At 37.0% G+C, this 17751-nt stretch overlaps 1 protein-coding gene across 1 annotated transcript in view; it reads right to left on the reverse strand.

The window, feature by feature from the left end:
• The window catches only part of PLXDC2 (plexin domain containing 2), a 253466-nt gene that overhangs the window by 8696 nt on the left and 227019 nt on the right, over positions 1–17751 (reverse strand). Inside the window, exon 13 of the mRNA XM_058018381.1 lies at positions 5233–5393. Coding sequence (XP_057874364.1) covers positions 5233–5393 — 161 coding nt within the window. The remainder of the gene's footprint in view (positions 1–5232; positions 5394–17751) is intronic.

Consider the following 17751-nt stretch of genomic DNA (forward strand, 5'->3'; position numbering starts at 1 on the left):
TGTGGCCATTGAAACAGATTCGTGAAATTATCCATCTTAAACACTCAAGATGAAGTAAAACAAACAACAAAAAATGACATAGGTATGTGCATGTGTGTGATGTAAGTGTACATGTATGTTTCTAAGCAGCTGAACCAGCAAAATAAAGCTCTGACATACCTCCAAGGAGGCTGAGAACATGAAGGCAAAAGATATGACCTTCAAAATAGGATCTTAACTCAAAAGAATGTTAATTTTTAACCACATACACCCACACTGCTCTTCAGTGTGTGACATATTAACTACTATTAATACATACACAGCCACTAATGCATAAGCTCTGAATTCATTCATATTCTTAGAGCTTCAGAGTCCACATATGTTAGCAAGTATAACTATAAGGTTATAACTATAGGTTGTAACTATAAGGTGAATACAGGAGAAAGGCTCTTTTGCCTGAGGTTAAGAAGGCCTAATTTGAAATGTCATTTTAGACTTCTAAAACTCCTTTGCCCCCAGAGAATCACCAAAGTAAAATTTTATTCATCTCTTGTCAAGCTTCCTGTAGTCGTGCTTGGCAATGTATCATTGTGTCCATCTGGGAAGAGTCATCCCAGTGTTTCATTCCTTACCTTCATATCACAGAACCATAGAATCTGCTGAGTTGGAAGGGACCCACGAGGGCCCTTGAGTCCGACTCCCAGAGCTGCACAGCACCATCCCCAAGAGTCCCACCCTGTGCCTGTGAGTATTGCCAAATGCTCCTTGGGCTGTCAGGCTGGTGCTGTGACCACTGTGCTGGCAAGCTGTTCCAGTGCTCAGCCACCCTCTGGAGGAAGAACCTTTTCCAACCTAAATCTCACCTGGCACAACCTCAGGCCATTCCATCAGTTTCTGTCTCTCGTCATGACAGAGATCAGTGCCGGACCCATCTCTTCCCCTCAAAAGGAAGTTGTAGATTGCTCATTGAAATCCATCTGGCTGAGCTGGGAATTTCTTTACTCCTTTTTACATTGAGCACTGGGTCTCTAGATCACATACGCTGTGATTGTATCACAGGTATGCAATCCATGACATTCAGGACATCATGATTGGCTTCTTGGCCATCAAACCTCACATCCCGAATACAAGTATTCTACATAAATTAGTAAATCAATCAATCAATCAATCAATCAATCAATCAATCACTTTTTCATTGTGCTATAGCTAGTGTGTAGTGATATATGTTATAGCTACATTTCTGACATAAACTTTGTTGAGAAAGTAATGAAAAGCATTATTTGACATGTATACTACTTTACAAAAATCAGTTTAAATCAGCTCAGAGCAGGATTCCTCAAGTTAAGAGTATGTAAAGTGACTAAAGAGAGGAAACCATTGGCAACTAAGTAAAATTCAATGGAGAGGAAATACTGCAAGGTTAATGATAAGTAAATAAAAAATCAAGGCTGCAACATCTCTTCTGTCACTCTGCAAGCTAATCTTTTGTCAATATTTACTCTTAGCTCTTAGGAAGAGCCTGCATTCATTGGAACTTTGACTGAAGCTCCCTTGACTTTAAAAGCTGATAATTCGTTCTGTCTTTGGGCCACCAGAGAAGTGTCCAACCTAAACAATGAAACACATATTGAACAGTGTAGAGGCTGGAAGAAACAGGAAAACAGAGCATTTTGATTTGAATCTTCTACACACTTTACAAAACGTGGAAAATTTTTGAAAATGCATTGAACTGTTTAGATGGTATTTTAAAATTGCACACTAGCATAGGCAAATTACATAGCACTGGCATTTAAGACTTCTCACACTCTTTGTTCAAAATAGGGATTTTTATTCCTGATGGAGCTGCACATGTGTGTTCTGCTCAACAGGCATGAACAAAAACCTCCAGAGAAGCATTTTTGTCAGAATTTTACCTTTTAAAAGGTAAAAAAATGAATAGAAAAATGCCACTATGTTCTAAGACAATAGCTTTTGTAGTAAATGGTATTTTTCTTGGCTTTTCTGTATTGTTTATTTAAACCAACTATCCTGAACTCAGGATATCATTTAATGGTGTTCAGAGGTGCCACAAGAGATTGCCTTTATCAGTGTAAGAGTAAGCAGCACAGTCAAAGTCTGGGTGTATTTATTCTTATCTGGAGAGCTCACTTCATGACAAACATGAGTTGGATTTGAGATGAGCTTTGTGAGAACCTGAGAGAAGAGGTAAATGAATATTGGGTGATATCTGCAGAGAACATAAGGAAGAAAGAGACTTAAATCCTCAGATACAGGATCAGTTTATTACACTGTTCTTTATTCAGTAACCACTCTTGACTATAAAACAAATCTACTAAAAATTCCTTACATAGCCCTTAACCTAAAAAGCCCAACAAAATCTGATTGAAACTGACATTTTACCTACCAACTAGTGATAGTATCTTAGATATAAAAAGAAGTTTTTTCTATTAATTATATAGATTTTTGAATGAGTGCTATGTTTAATGTCTATATGATGCCTCCATAAAATAACTTCTTTAAAAGTAAACACAAATTTGCCAGGTTCCTGTTCCATCTTTTGGCCAGCCTTAGAGTTGTATTAATTACTAATGATAGATAAACTGATGTGGATCTTGATTTGACTTGAAGACTTGATGGCAGACTAAAGTGTATTTGTAATTTTTTAGACATCTGCAGGAGGGTGATGCCTGTCCATCTGTCACATCTTGTTTTAACTGTGCAATGTGCTTATTAATCAAGAGACTCATAGGAAACAGTATTATTTTCTGAAATATTTATGTGCTTGTTCTTATTTCATGACCAAGTCCATGGCAATCCTCTTGAGCTCTTTTCCTAGAATGGTAATATCAGATCCATATTTCATTAATTTCCCATAAATAATGCAGCTTGTCTTCTGTGCTGCGTGGAGTATCATGTTATCTGTAACAGTTTACTCAAATATTTTTCAAATGCACAAATGCAATAAAGAATGATTTCTTGTAAGACTGGCCTATTTATACCAGTTTTGCCTGATTATTTTTTGAACTTCATTTTCAAAAGGCAAGTATGAGAAGATATTTTCTTCTTTGCATTGCTAACATGTAAATCCTATAGATCAGATGAATGTAAGAATAATACAGTCTACTTATTATTCTTTTAATTGATCAAACGACTTTTTTCTTTGAAAATTAAATTATTAAACTTATTAAAAGCAATTTGATTTCTGGAATGGATTAAATTGCTCTGTTCTAGACTTATGATACCAAAAATAGTTTAAAAGTTTTGAAATTTGTGTAAGCATTCTGAGGTAGTCATCCCCTATTTCATCCCTTGCGATTTTCCCCACTACATCAGTGTTTGCACCACTCACAGGAGAAGGCCACCCCTTCATGACTAGTACTTTTTACAATTCTTGCTAATGCTGGTCCTTCACAAGTACCACATTTATCCTAGTAACCAATAGAGAATGAAGATTATACCTTGTTTTGAATAAATTTTATCTTGACTGATTTCTCCTTTCTTTTATACAGGAAATGTTATGTTTTTCTATTTGCTCTAAATGACTACATTGCTTGCTGAAAGACATGTTAGCTGTGATTAATAATAGATTAATAGATTGATTAATGGCACCTAAGGATTAGATTCAGTGGAATGAGTTTAACAACACTGATTAAGGCATCTCTGTTTGCATGATGAGTATGCTATCAATGAAAGAAATAAATTAACATGCCCTTTCTACGTTTAAAACAGACAAACAAACAAAAAATGTGTATTGTAATTTGGAATTCTTGTCTTGTTGAAAAGTAGTGTTGCCATTTACTTAGCCTTTTCTATCCCACCATGACAGATAAGAAACTTGCTTTTAGTAGAGTGAAAGAATAGAAACTCAATCCATATAAATTTAAACTGTGTGTGAAAAAAAGAAAGGGACAAAACCTTCCCTTTCATACAAGGACTTCAGTGGAATTTTGTTTGTCTATATCAACAGTGAACTGGCTTGAAATGCTGCGTAAACATGAGAGAAAACTATGTGTTATTACATGGATTCTGTTCCCTGATGGTTAGCACAGTTACATTACTAGAACAGGAATACTGATAAACAATTCATTCTGATTTCTGTCACTACAATTCCATCTAAGAAGAATATTTATTATAATACGATGTTAAAGATGAATCATTCTGTTCATGTTCATGTCTCACTTCAATTCTCATTGCTGTCACTAACAATAAATGTCTACATTTTCCTGGTCCAGGCTTTTACCTAAGCAATCCCTAAGGTATGTCCCTAGTGACACTTCCAGTGGTTTTGCATCTTCACTGTTGTCCAACAGTAAGTCTCTGGGCTCTTCATATGAAAGGAATACCACAAATGGGGGGTTCTGAACAGTCACCCCTTTCTTTCATGTTCAGCAAATCTGTACTTATCACAAGGCAGGGGGATGTTGAGGAGTTAAAGAAAAGAAACCACACGGAGGTGTAGGAATTCATGGGTTTTTGTGGACACAAAAGCCTATGGAGATTCTCCTTTCTCATATTTTTGTCTACAGCAGAACTGAACTGACTAAACCTCAGCATCTGCAATGTAGGTATCTGCACCTAAGGTAGCTATCTGTATTTGACAGAGAAAAATGTCAATTTATCTAATCCTAAAGGGGATGTCTCAAACAGGTAAGATGAATCATGGTCTAAAAGAGTCTGTTTCTACACTAATACAAAGAGCAGAAGAAATGATAGATGTTAAAAATTAGGTGAAAATATTTTCTACACCCAAGACAAAGTGTAAAAAGTTTCCTTTAAATGGTGTAAATAACAGCTAATACAAATTTCCAGCTAAAAGCGAACTAGAAGTCAGCTCTTCTGTAGAATTAAGAATGAACACTTTTTTCCTCCCTCCACAGGAAAATTATAGAAAAATTATATGTCCTGAAATAAAGTGACAGTGCACAGGAAAGGTAATGGATAAAGGAGGAAAATGTTGTGAGGAAAATGAAGGACAGGAAAGAGAAGTAGTGTGGTATCTGACACATATATCTTAGATATATGTCCTGTCTACAAGCAAAAGAAGTAATAGCAATGGTAAGCTAAAGGAGCAGAGTGACAAGCATGCTAAGAACAAAACAATATTCCCTGCTTAAGAGAGCTCCTTTTTTTCAAGGATTACACTCTGAACAAGAAGACACTTTTTGATTCAGTTAAGAAAGATCTATTTTGGATTCTCCAAATACCCCAGCCAAGAGACAGGACTAGTGACACAGAGTGTTGCTCTTGTCTTACCTCTATAAAGAAGAGACTAGCTGCTGATGTTGGATGATGGTACATGTAGACAGTCACGAGGATGGCTGCAGCCACAACGAGCACCAGCACCAGGATGCCGACAATTAACCCGGCGTGAAGCGTTCCGCCTTTCTTCTCGGCCGCGCTGTCGTCTGTCGAAGCTGCACAAAGAGCACACTTCTTAGAACTGTAGCTTATGCCTGACCCATTCCATTATGGCACAGATGGCAACTGAGCATTTGCTTTCTGTGTGTTACATGTACCCCATTTTCTACAGCCCAAGCTGGAAAAAGATATTAGATGTCTCTTTTCTACCACCAGGTACTCTCATAATCTTAATGAAGAGACTTTCACATGTTTTACTGATTCTAATAAAATAAATTATATTAATATCTTTTCTTTTGAACTTAAAATGGACAGTCTGAAGTTCCTAATTGTCTTTATAATACAGTTTGCTTTGATTTTCTTTTAAAATTATTTCAATTATCCCACAGAGAAAAAAGTACTAATTAAATACATTTTGAACATTTTATTTTTCTTTAAATATTCCAGTTGAGACATGCCACAAACCCTTGTGAGGTCTAGGTATTAAACACATTCTGAAAGCCTTATTCATTAGCTTGTAGATGAGTTTGGAACTGATCCTTGCAACTGAATCAGACAGCCAAAAGTGCAACAGATGGATGCAAATATCCTGCAATATTTTGATCTTGGTTTCAATAGTATACTTGTCATACCAATAGTATCAATAGTCATACCAAAGTATTACAGAAGACCATTCATTTACTAAACTTGATACCAAGAAGCCACTTGTGCTATGCTCCTGTCAGGATAAAAGAGGGTTGTCTGCGTCACAAGCAACTTGTCAGCAGTGCTTCCAAAATAAGTGACTGAAAGCCTTTCAATAACAGTGTAACCTGTGGGGGAAAAGTTTCTCAATATATCAACCAACACCTGTAGAACTGGTTGTTCTTCATCAAACTCTTGCACACAAGAATTGCTGTTCTGCCCACTTCTGCAGGCAAAAGAGCCATTCAGAAGTCCTAGGTTTAGGAAACACCAGTAGAGCATTGGAAATTTGACTTCACGAACTTCCATCATTCTGCTACATGTTCCTCACCCAGAGGATTCCTGGGCTCCTCAGGGAGGTGGTTACAGCACCAAGCCTGACAGAGTATAAGAAGCATTTGGACAGTGCTCTCAGGCACATGGTGTGGCACTTGGGAGTGGTTCAGTGCAGGGCCAGGAGCTGGACTCTGTGGTCTTTGTGGGTCCCTTCCAGCTCCGCATATTCGGTATGTCTGTGATATTCCAACTGCTTTCTGCTCTTCTGGAAATTCCTCCAATCACTTTCATGGGTTACTCCATACAACACCTGTCTGGTCTTACTTATGAGAAATTTTCTTTCAGGCCCACTTTTAAATTTCCTGCCACCATGCTCGTTTGGCAAGCGGACTATAATGAAAATCATTGATATCTGCAACCATCCTTTTTGCTGTGCCATCCCCTTGAAATATTTGTTTGGTTGTCTTAGTGCTATGTTCTCTGAGGTCAGGGGCTCTCTTTTATTTTTTCTTTGAAGACAGATATGTGTTATGAGTATCACTTCAAACAAATCACTGTAATTGTTACTAAGAGGAACAACAACAACAATAGCAATAAATGTACATGGTCTTTTACCATTCATGTGATTCGAGTTGAACACTTCCCTCTAAAGTTAAAATTGAGAATTGGAAAATATAGAAGAAAGGCATATTGATGCAGGTAGTGGTAAATGTCTTGCATGAGGGACAATAAAAGAAAAGAGGAACAGTTAATCTGAATGTTACAGCCCATACATCCATGTATGGCAGCATGTTTCTCTCCAGACTAAGGAAGGCTGCATGGTTGGTTACACAGCAGATTGCACAGCACCATTGGAACAAAAGGGAGAAAAGGAAAATGAAGATGCATTATCTTAGCCAAGACATATATCTGACTGTTACTCCATGTAATAGTTATGCATCTCTGGGGATAGAGAAGGAATTTTTGTCCATATTTCCTCAATCTTGATTCAGGACAGTCAAAACCCCACAGTGTTGCTCTTTTCTGTCCCCTAAAGACAACGACACTTTGTGGAGTAAGGAACTGATAACAGAATCGGAAGATAAAGCAAAAGATCCCAATAGATTGGGAAGACAAACTAGCATGTAGGAAATATTAATGATTTTAATAAAAAATTGCAAGCATGATACCCACTCTGGTAGAGCTGAATCCTACAGGTATCATTCTTTTTAAAAGGTCATGAGTATCTATTGACACAGGAACTTCAGTTTTAATTGTACTGATTTTGGACATGAATTTTGAGTTTGTGTTTGAACAGGATCCAAAAATCAGGTCTCTCCCTGCTTAAATCCTACAAAGGGATTTACTTTGCTTTCTTAGAGCTTAGTTCATACAAATGTATAGGAGTTTTGAAATGGAAAAGTAGGTGTCAGCCTATGATTTGATTTGATTTGATTTGATTTGATTTGATTTGATTTGATTTTCACAATACATAGTGTGAACATTTCCAGGCAATTCTTTATACTGAAGTAGAGGAAAGGAGATATTACCTAGAGTGTGGAATTTCTATTTTTCAAATTTTCAAAATTTTCTTCTAAAGGGTCATTAAAATACTTTCTACTAGTTAGAGAACTATATAAAAAAGGATGCAAGATTCATGAAGAAGACAGGAAAGAAAAGTGATCAAAAAAAAGATTCCTCTTCTTTTCAGACAGCAGAATCTTTTGCTTGACATAGCCATCAATATTCACTTCATTTGAGAACAGATGAATGTATAGAAACACCAGTCTTAGTTTCTGGTCATGCACTGTAACAATATTTAGTACTTGTACATATTTTTCAAATTTCCATACAAAAGGAAATTAAGCAAATGAAAGGCCATCAGAAAAGGCTTGCTTGGTCTACATCCTCTTGGTTGGACTGTTAATTCCCATGGATGAACAGTTTGTTCTGAGTCACCCTACTGAGAAGGAACTGTTCCTGCAAAGGAGCAGAGAATTCATAGCTTCTTTGTCTCAAAATTATCTTTTTGACAGGTTCATACTCTTTACTTTAATGTCATATTTGTGCATAAAAAATACTTTGTCATGTACCCATTTTCAGGCTGATTTGCACTAAATGAGCAATTTGTATTGTTATGTTGTGTATTGTATGTTATGGTTGAAGGCGTAACATCATATTCTGCATTTTATAAAGTTTGAGACTTCAGCAAAGGTCCAACAACTCTATAAAGGTCATCCCTTTAATCCCTTTTGATCTGATATTTTCTCAGCTTTCAGCATCCAGCTTTGCAAACTAGAGCAGTCTCTTTGAAACAGCACAGTTGTCAATTGCCTGCCCAGATTTCTGCTAGTCAGGGGTGGAGCACTGTGTGGACATCAGTGCAGAATGCCAAATGCAAAAAAGAAAAAAAAAGGAAACAAAAGAAATGCTTTCCTTAAATTACATCAAGTTTAAGTAACTTGTAATTTCCATAATAGAAATTCAGTCCATTGACCCCGGGGCTCAAATACTCATGAGAAATTGATTTCACTCTCTTTGCAGAGACAATAAACAACTTTGTCAACACTGAAAATACTCTTTGCTGCAAAATCAACAGTCAGTTCTTTTAAAAAGCCACCAAGGGAAATAGATAAAAAAAAAAGGGACTTGGAAACTTTTTCAGGTGTAGAAGTCTTACTAAGATTATCACAGCATGTCTATTGTTCCAGGCAAGGCTATACCCATGGAAGGCTATTTGTTTTATGACCAGTCCTTTCCCAAAAGCAGTTTTCTCTATGGAACTTTCCCCAGACTTTCCTTTTCTTATGCTCAAGAAGCAATTGTTACATATAATATACTCTATATTTTTAATGTCTTCTCAAAATCTTAAATGTATTAGACTTTTAAGCTGAAGGAGTCTGTTAATATCTCCAAGGTCAGTCTGCTTCTCATAAGGGGCTGAATGACTGGATAGAAAGAGCAAGTAGTCTTTTTTCCCTAATATAAAGGCACAGAATCAGAACAAGAAATAGCTGTACTGATACTGTAATGTTAAAAAAAAATAAAAGTGAAAACACAATAAAAATGTCCCTATTGTTTCCATTAGAAACACATAAACACTATAAAATCTTAGATTTAAAATAACTATTATGTCTCTAGTTACACTTGGGCTAGCTTCTTTTGGTGTAGGAAAACAAAAAAAACTCTCAAGGAATGAACATTGAAAATCTTATTTTGCCATGGCACACAGGACTGTGATGCTGACTTTAACAGAACAAAGACACAAACTGAAACTGCTTTTGTGTTTACAAACTGCTGCTTGCTCTTTGTAAACACATTCGGGGTACATTGGCAACATGATTTTTCTTATAACTGCATATTAACTCTTGAGGTCTGTAAAATAATGAAATGCATTGTTTTTTACTACCTAATTTTAAAGTTTACAAAAAGTTTCTACTGTGATAGTTTTATACACGAGAAAATGAAATTGTGAGACATACAATCACACCTCTTATGATATGAGATACAAAAGAGTTCAATTTCCAGAGATTACGGTCTCTGTCTGTGAGAACAGATATACAAAATATTTTACAGGAAAAATGAGGAAAAATAGATGAACTTCTGGTACTTCCTGGCTAGAAAATTTCCTTTATATAGAGTGATGTGGAACAAAAGGTGAATGACAGACAGAAATGTAGAATTTCATTGCAGACTTGGAAAATAAAATTTTGCTTTTCCCTCCAAAAAAGGCATTCCTTTTTGCTCTTGCATTTTGATCAGATGGCAAAAGACCATCTGGAAAAAAACCCATTCGATTTGAACCTCCAATTCAAATTCACTTTTATGCACATGAATCATTAAGGGATAAAACACAATACCTTATTTGACCCTCCTGACTGACACACAAAGCCAGGGATGTAGATGATTTAAACAGCAACAATCAGCCTGAATATGGTAACTCAGTCCCAAACTTGGTTCTTTTCTCCCCTCTTTTTGGCAGAAGAATGCATTTTCTCCTTTTTGGTTAGCAAAAGAGCAGAAACCTTCTCTTGCTTCATGTTCTGGGGCAACTATAGATCAAGTTCACTCACCAGCCCTCCACCCTATTACATATATATTTTCTACCCTGGAAACTGTGACACTCCTGTTTGCATGACAGTGGGTTTGAGTTAACAGGCTCCTGCCAAGAGGGAGAACATAATGTTTAGGACAGCTGAGCACAGTCTTACAGGTACAGTGAGCTCAAAAGAGCCACCAGATTTTCCCCCTCTTCTGGGCCTCCATTTACATCTGGAATATGAATCTACCAGGAGACTTCTTGCTTTATGGGGCAGGTACATGGTTCTTCACACACAAGTTTTTTCCCTGTACATAACACAGATTCCTGAAAAGATGATTAATGGTGTGTGGGAGAGAATAAGGGAATGTGCAGTTGGAAGGATTCTCCAGAGACTCAAGGGAATTCCCATAAAAATTTTCTCTCTACCTCTTTTAGGAACAGCATGCTCTGGAGTTCTCAACCTATTCACAGTAATGGAGTGTGATTTTCTTGATTGGTGGGTTCAATCCCTTAGCAATGGAGTGTGATTTTCTTGATTTGTGAGTTCAATCCCTTAGCATTTGTTAACATTTTGAGGTTAAGCCATAGCTTTACTGGTTTCAGGATGATTTATTAAGTTATAGCTCAGCTAATGCTTTAAAAATTGATTTTCAATTGCATGTAAGGAATGAAAGGTGGTCTCTGAGTGAGAATATTATGAACTATAACACACAAAATCAGAATTCAGTATCTGGCTTCACTATCAATTTTCTGTAGGAGCCAGGGCAACTCAGTAAGTCTCTCCAAGACTGTTCAACTGCTTAGTGTAGTAAATTGATGAGAGTCCATTACAATCAAATCCCTCTGTTTATAGGATGACAGTACTCTAAATATGTTAGCTAAGGGCTTTCATTCTTCTGCTCTAAAATATCACCTAATGCTACAACATTTGTCATCTGTATTAATTTTAGTATCAATTTTAGTTTGAGCTGGTTGAGACCATGTAAGCCATTACAATACTAAGGTAGCATCAGTTGCCATCATGAAGCTCAGTAAGAGCCATGAAGGACCACTCCATTTTTCTGTAAAAGCAGCTGATTCAAGTTCAGATGGAAAAAAAAAGTTAGCTATTTATAAGAATTCCAATTCTGTCACCCCATTGACTCTTCTTAACCCTACTGAAAGCAAACACAAGACAATAAGGTAAAGCAGGCTGTTCCTCTCGAATGCTGTGTCTAATGCTTGTAGAGTTACTCACCACAGTGCCCACCACATCTTTGGGACACAGAACAACTTCAGATATTTCAACTTCAATGCAAAATGCACAACTATATGACTTTCCTTCACCTGACCATAATTTTTGCCATTCTTTACAGTGACCATGCACACTGATGTCAAAGACGAGTGAGCAGAGAAGATTGGAGAAGGCTACTAACTCCATGTAGAATAGGAAGTTAGAGACAGAAGATCACAGGATCGTTGTGTGCCCTAGCTGTCACATTGCCATAGCACTGTGACAGCAACAGGAGCAGATGATAAAACACTAAAGAAAGCAGCCTTTTATTAAAAGTTATCCCACTTTTTTTGTAGTCCTCCTTAAGATCTGCACTTAGAGCTATGTGGGGTTTTTCCATTAACCCTTTGATCTGGTACAAAGTCAGCAAAACGTAGATGTGTAACTAACAAAGTCAGCTGTGTGCCTTTACAACAAAGTCATGACAACTGTAAGAGTAGAATACCAAACATCATTTCGTATCTGTCTTAGAAAACTAAAGAGAAACAAAATTAGTACGCTAGATTTCAATATATGTTGAAGTGTCTACACACAGCTCCTCTGTTTTTTTGACATCATGCTTCTTCAATGTGATATATAACACTTAATATGATTAAAAATGCCCTCTTTTGCTCAAGGAGAAAGTGATAGTTTCTTTCTAGGGGTTATTTGGCAACAAAACTGGGATGTAGTGGAGATGCAAAAATTCTAGAAAGGGCGCAACTCTCTTTTTATAAGAAACCTTTAAGTACAATTCAAAGTACCATGAAGCAAGTGGAAAATAATAGCTTATTTATGCAACCAATAAGAATAAATATTATTGATGTAATATTCTATTTTTTCAACCAGAATGGATGAGTTCAGCACTTGTCATTTGTATTTGCTTTAAAAAACATGCTTGTAGCCTACTGGCCACTGCATGTAATATGTAAGATATATTTCTTCCTGTGTCTGATGCATGAGGAAGTTGGGAATATTTATGTAAGAGGCTGTTGCTTTTCCAAGCTTGTGTTCTTGGCTTTAGCCCAATTATACCATACTGAACCCCAGCAAGGCTGTATAGGCTTTCCTTAAATCCCAGGTTTCACTGGGAAGAAAGAACTTGAATTACACTTGTCCATCATTTCGTGTTTCATACAGTAATATACTATGGTAGATCCCACACTTTTTACTAAAAGCACTGCTTCCTATTCTGAGTGCTACAGCTGAATTTGCAGGAAACAGAGACCGGCATTTAGGGAAATTAGTTGGGTCTAAATTTCCACTTTGATCATACCAAAGACAAGAGAGAGTTCTAATTTTTATCATGACCTGTCTCTAATGTGAGCTGAGAAGAGGCTGCTGAGAAATGAGAGAGGAGAAACAGCTTGGAAAAAGTTCAGCGAGAAATAGAGAGTAAATGAGATGCATTAGTATTTCTTAACCTATAATCTGTAGTGTGAAATCAAATACAGGAACAATCCCTGACTTATTTGAGTTACATTTTATTTGTTCCTTTTGGAATATCTTTCCTACATTAATAAAAGAAAAAAGGTAAAAAAAAATAAAAAATCAGATAACTTCTGTTTGCAGGGCTCTTTCTGGTTTATCTGATAATGAAGGTGATTAATTTTTCTTGAATCCATATATCTTCATATTTTTATCCTATGAGTACATTTCTATCCATCACCACCTATTCCACCTCACTCTGGTCTGACACTTTTTTTTCCTTCTATTTGCAAGCCTTCATAGAAACCATTTCAAAACTTCTCTTTGGTAAGATTTTATTTATATAAATACAGCACATGGCATAGCACAGATAAAGTAAACTTTATGACCAATTTTCTTCAAGGAAATTCTTGCTTCAGTAATTGTGTGAACCCTGCAAATTTAGGGGAACACCAGCATTTTTGAGTCAGTGGAACACACAGAAGTAAACATATAATTACATAATCCATTAACTAATCTCAATAAGATTTTTGCAATAATGATATAAACCTTAAATCCTCTTTTTTTTTCATGACAAAAGACTGGGAAAAAAGTTCTAACTCTTGGCCTGCAGGTTTCTGAACAGGAATGGAAACAAAACACATGAGCTAGGACAAACTGAAGATAATCGAAGGAAACCTTGGGTGCCTACAAGATGCCACTCTTAGTATGTAATTTAGATTTTACTCTGTATCTTGTAGAGTTAGGCACCCCATATAGTAACATATGCCAGCCTGGGCACTCCTTTTAGCATGACATTTAATTACTTTCTCTTGCCATTGGCTAGGAGAAAGGCCTAAAAGAACAGCTTGTGGACTCCTGGCTAACACCAGATGAGATGAAGCATCTGGAAGGTCATTTCCTGTGGCTAGGCTAAGTTCTTGCAGTAAAAAACAAGCCATATCTTGTCAATCTTATCTTATACAAAGTCCACTTTAAAACAGTTTTAAGCTCCCACAAAAGGTTATGTTTATAATTTTTTGATTTATTGTGTTTTACTTTAAAATTGGGGAAGACTCAGCTAATTCATAGTGACTTATTAAGCTGAGTCACTTGGTTTTGGATTGTGTGGTCATAATAACTTCCTCTATGAAAAAAATATTTGTTTTGCCTGAAAAGCTGGCTTATTTCTTTGGTGAAATACATCTAATTTTCTAAATCATTTAGCAACTTAACATATTAGAAAGAAAAAAGTTACATGACTCGTGTCAGGTATTAGATGGTGTTTTATGTCTTGCAACTGGAGTTCAGGGTACACAAGAAAAAAAGGCTACGTTTTCTCTATAATTGAAATTAGGAAGACAGATGACTTATGGAAGCTAGTTTCCAGACATAGAACACAATTGGAAAAAATAGTCTTGAGTAAGTTTATCACTGTATATAAAGTATATAAAAGTACTCTTTCTCCAAAACTTTGTCTACATTTTGGTCATTTGTAACTGAGTTTCCTAATCTCTGAAAATAAAATTAAGCTCTCTGTAGCACGAACGTTAATCCTGTCAGTACATTCCTGTTAGTTGTATCTAGATCATCTTTGAAAATGTCCAAAGTGAAAAAAACATGATACTGACATTTCCTAGAACTACATATGCTGGGATGAACTTGTTAACAAATAAATTAAACAGCTTTTTTTCCTTCAACAGTTTGTTTTTTTGGTTTTTTTCACAGCTTTCCTTTTTTTGAAACAGAAATTTCTGTATGAAATTGATTCACCTTGAGGAAAGAAAAGTGAGGCATTTGCCTGATACCTGCTGTCCTAAAGACATAGACTTTTCTTTCGAGTTTTAAAGCTGAAGGACTGTGAAGGACTCATGACAATCTAATCATCAAGACAAAGTGTCTAAAAATGTCAAATAAAATCTCTAGATGTGCTGGCCAATCATCTAAATCATCCACCGGAGAGTTCTCAACAAGAAAATATTGCATTACAGGATAGCCATGGCCAATTGTTCACAGTTTTTATGAAAAATTAGGCTTTTAAAATGTTTAGCCAGTTGTGTTAAATTTTAAGAAAATGAAAAAGCAACCGAATCTGAAATTAATAACAAAAAAAATGGTACATTTTTAGTGCTGGACATCTCTTAGAACTTATAAAATGCTTGTCATCTTAAGGACAACCAAGATATAACAAAAATTGTGATGGCATGCCACCTGTGTTTTAAAACAGTCTAGGCATGCATTTGTCATGTCTGTAAAGAAAGAGGGCAGGCAGAAGAAACAAAGCCAAGCAAATTTGAAAAGTACATTAAGATATGCCACAAAACTGTGGCTGCATTACTGTACAGTGGCAAAAGATTTTCTCATATAATTAAAAGGTCAAAGCAGTATGAACAGAACAAAAAATTAAATTTATAACAATTTATAAATTTATAAGGTTTGGTTTCAAACGTTTCTAGACAGAGGTGAAATGTAGAATTTCTATGGAATCCTTTTGTTCTACCTAACCAGATATCGACTGCTATCACCCAAGGATACATCAAACTATAGGCAATCATTGATCCAATATGGCTTTGGTTTTCCATTATAAAGGGCTCCCTTTCATTAGAGTTTTAAAAGATTTAGTCTGAGAAAGTAAAGACCCTGTATTCATGACCTGGAATAATCTACTCTTTATGAAAGACTGACAAACCACAGAGAATCAAAGAATGTGCCTGCGGCTAGAGAGGTTTTATCTGAGTCTAATCTAGGGGACACTAGAAAATTCAATGTATAATTGAAGATTCATCAAAAAGAGCTTCTCAGATTCAAAGATACATTTACTGTGTGAATGAGAAATCCTGGAGTGTTGCTTTGCTTTTGTGTTGTTTGAAGTAATTTTTTTTTTTAATTTCAAGAATAAAATGAAAGCTCAAGTAAAATGAATAATCTCATCAGGTGTTGGTTTGTCCTCCTAAAATGCAGCAGCTTTCTCTGTGGAAATGAACTTTCTATATATAGCCAATGCTTCAAACCCTACACCTCACCTACCAAGTAGGCCACAGCCATCTACAATTTGCTCCAGGATTCAACACTTTTACATAGTTTTTCTTTTCAGATCTTGGGCACAAAACAAACAAGTGAGAAAACAATCCCGCTGCAATTCCCAAACTGAAAGAAATATGGATGTGTTTTCTAAACCCCGCTTTTGGAATAATTTTTTATATAACAGCATAGTTTTAGCTTTGTATGAGGTGCTCATGATGAAGAGCTGCCTGTTCCTGGGTCAGCCACCCGCCACATAGCGTTGGCTCACAGGGCAGAGTGTGGGCACTTTTCAGCCAGGGTCACACCTCCAGTTCAGAGCAGACATGGAACAGGAGAGAGAATGAAGGGCTGACTATTGACCTCTAAGAGCACTGAAGCACTTTTCACAATAAAATAAGAAGCAATTTGATTTCAAGAGAGAGAGAGAGAAAGTTTCAGGGACATTTCCATAGACAAAATGCTTAAAAGTACCACATTGAGTTTACAGAACACTTTATTCTAAGGGATCACTTATGCCTCAAAGTAATGTCAAAAAACAGCACTGCCAAAAAATGGACAATTCAATGCCCAATACAGCATGTGACCAGCCCTGCTGCGGTTGGTGACAGCAAAATAACAGAGGTGAGACTGGCAAGGAAGAGGATGAGAACTGCCCCCGTGGAGTGAACAGATCTCTAGTTTGAGTGAAGGAGAAAATAATGGCTGAATATGACTGAAAAACAAATGGCAGGGAAAGAGACCAACAAGCTAAGTGGCATCTGCACTCTGTGTTTTTTCAAAACTTGAATAATTCTCTGTGAGGGTCCTGAGAAACTGCTGTATCTCAGCTGTTCTGAAGTGCTGTATGCAATCTCTCTGCCCATGATGTTGGGGTGCCCATGTAAGCTCAGGTCCAAACTCAAGCTATGTTGAAGATGAACCTATATTCAATCCCATCTCTGCTCTTGTGGCCTGGACCAGCACTAAAGATAGCTTGTCTCCAGTCCTGTCCATGGACTGTGCTGCCTTGGATTGGCCTTCATCCCTTTGCTGTTGCAGAATTCCTGTGTAGACGTGGCTTATAATCTCCCCTTCTCTAGGACCACTGATGGGAGATGCTCTCTCTGGTCCTTTCCTGAGCTGTCTGTTGGCATCTGTGCCCCTTTGCTCCCTTCTTTGCCAGCCTGGCTTCCAGCCTTGTCCCTGGGTCTGCCTCATTGCTGCAGACTCAGCTGATGGTCACTAGACCAGGGTTGACCTCTGTAGCTTCCCTGAGCTGCTGGATTGCCCTGTGCCCTGCCTGTGCCTGCTGCCACACTTGGCTGCCTGTTCCCTTGACCCATGAGAGAAACTTCATGTTCCCTGCTTGGAAAGGCAATCAGAGCCAATAATATTCCCCTTAATATCAGTGGTAATGTGATTTATTTAAATTTGCTCAGCAAATCTTCCTCTGCTTTGATAGACCATTCTGAAGCCTTCAGAAATTAACCCAAATCTTCCTTTTCACCTCAGCTAGCTCTCCTTTGGCAATGAGCACAGGTGCAGGCGACATCTGACAACTCAGTCCTATTCTACTAGGGGAATGCTCATCCACTTCAAAGGCAGAAGGAAAAATCTCAGGTCTCAGTCCTTGAACTCACAAAGAAGATTACAAAGGTAGTCCCCTGCAGAGCCTCATTTAACAGGGGCCTTTATGGCAAAGGTGATCTTATTAACTTGCACAGGGAATGTGCTTGGAGAATGTGCAGGATCTCTGCTAGTACAGACGTAG

This window comes from Melospiza georgiana, chromosome 1 (assembly GCF_028018845.1).
Source record: "Melospiza georgiana isolate bMelGeo1 chromosome 1, bMelGeo1.pri, whole genome shotgun sequence".
In the NCBI taxonomy this organism is placed as follows: Eukaryota; Metazoa; Chordata; class Aves; order Passeriformes; family Passerellidae; genus Melospiza; species Melospiza georgiana.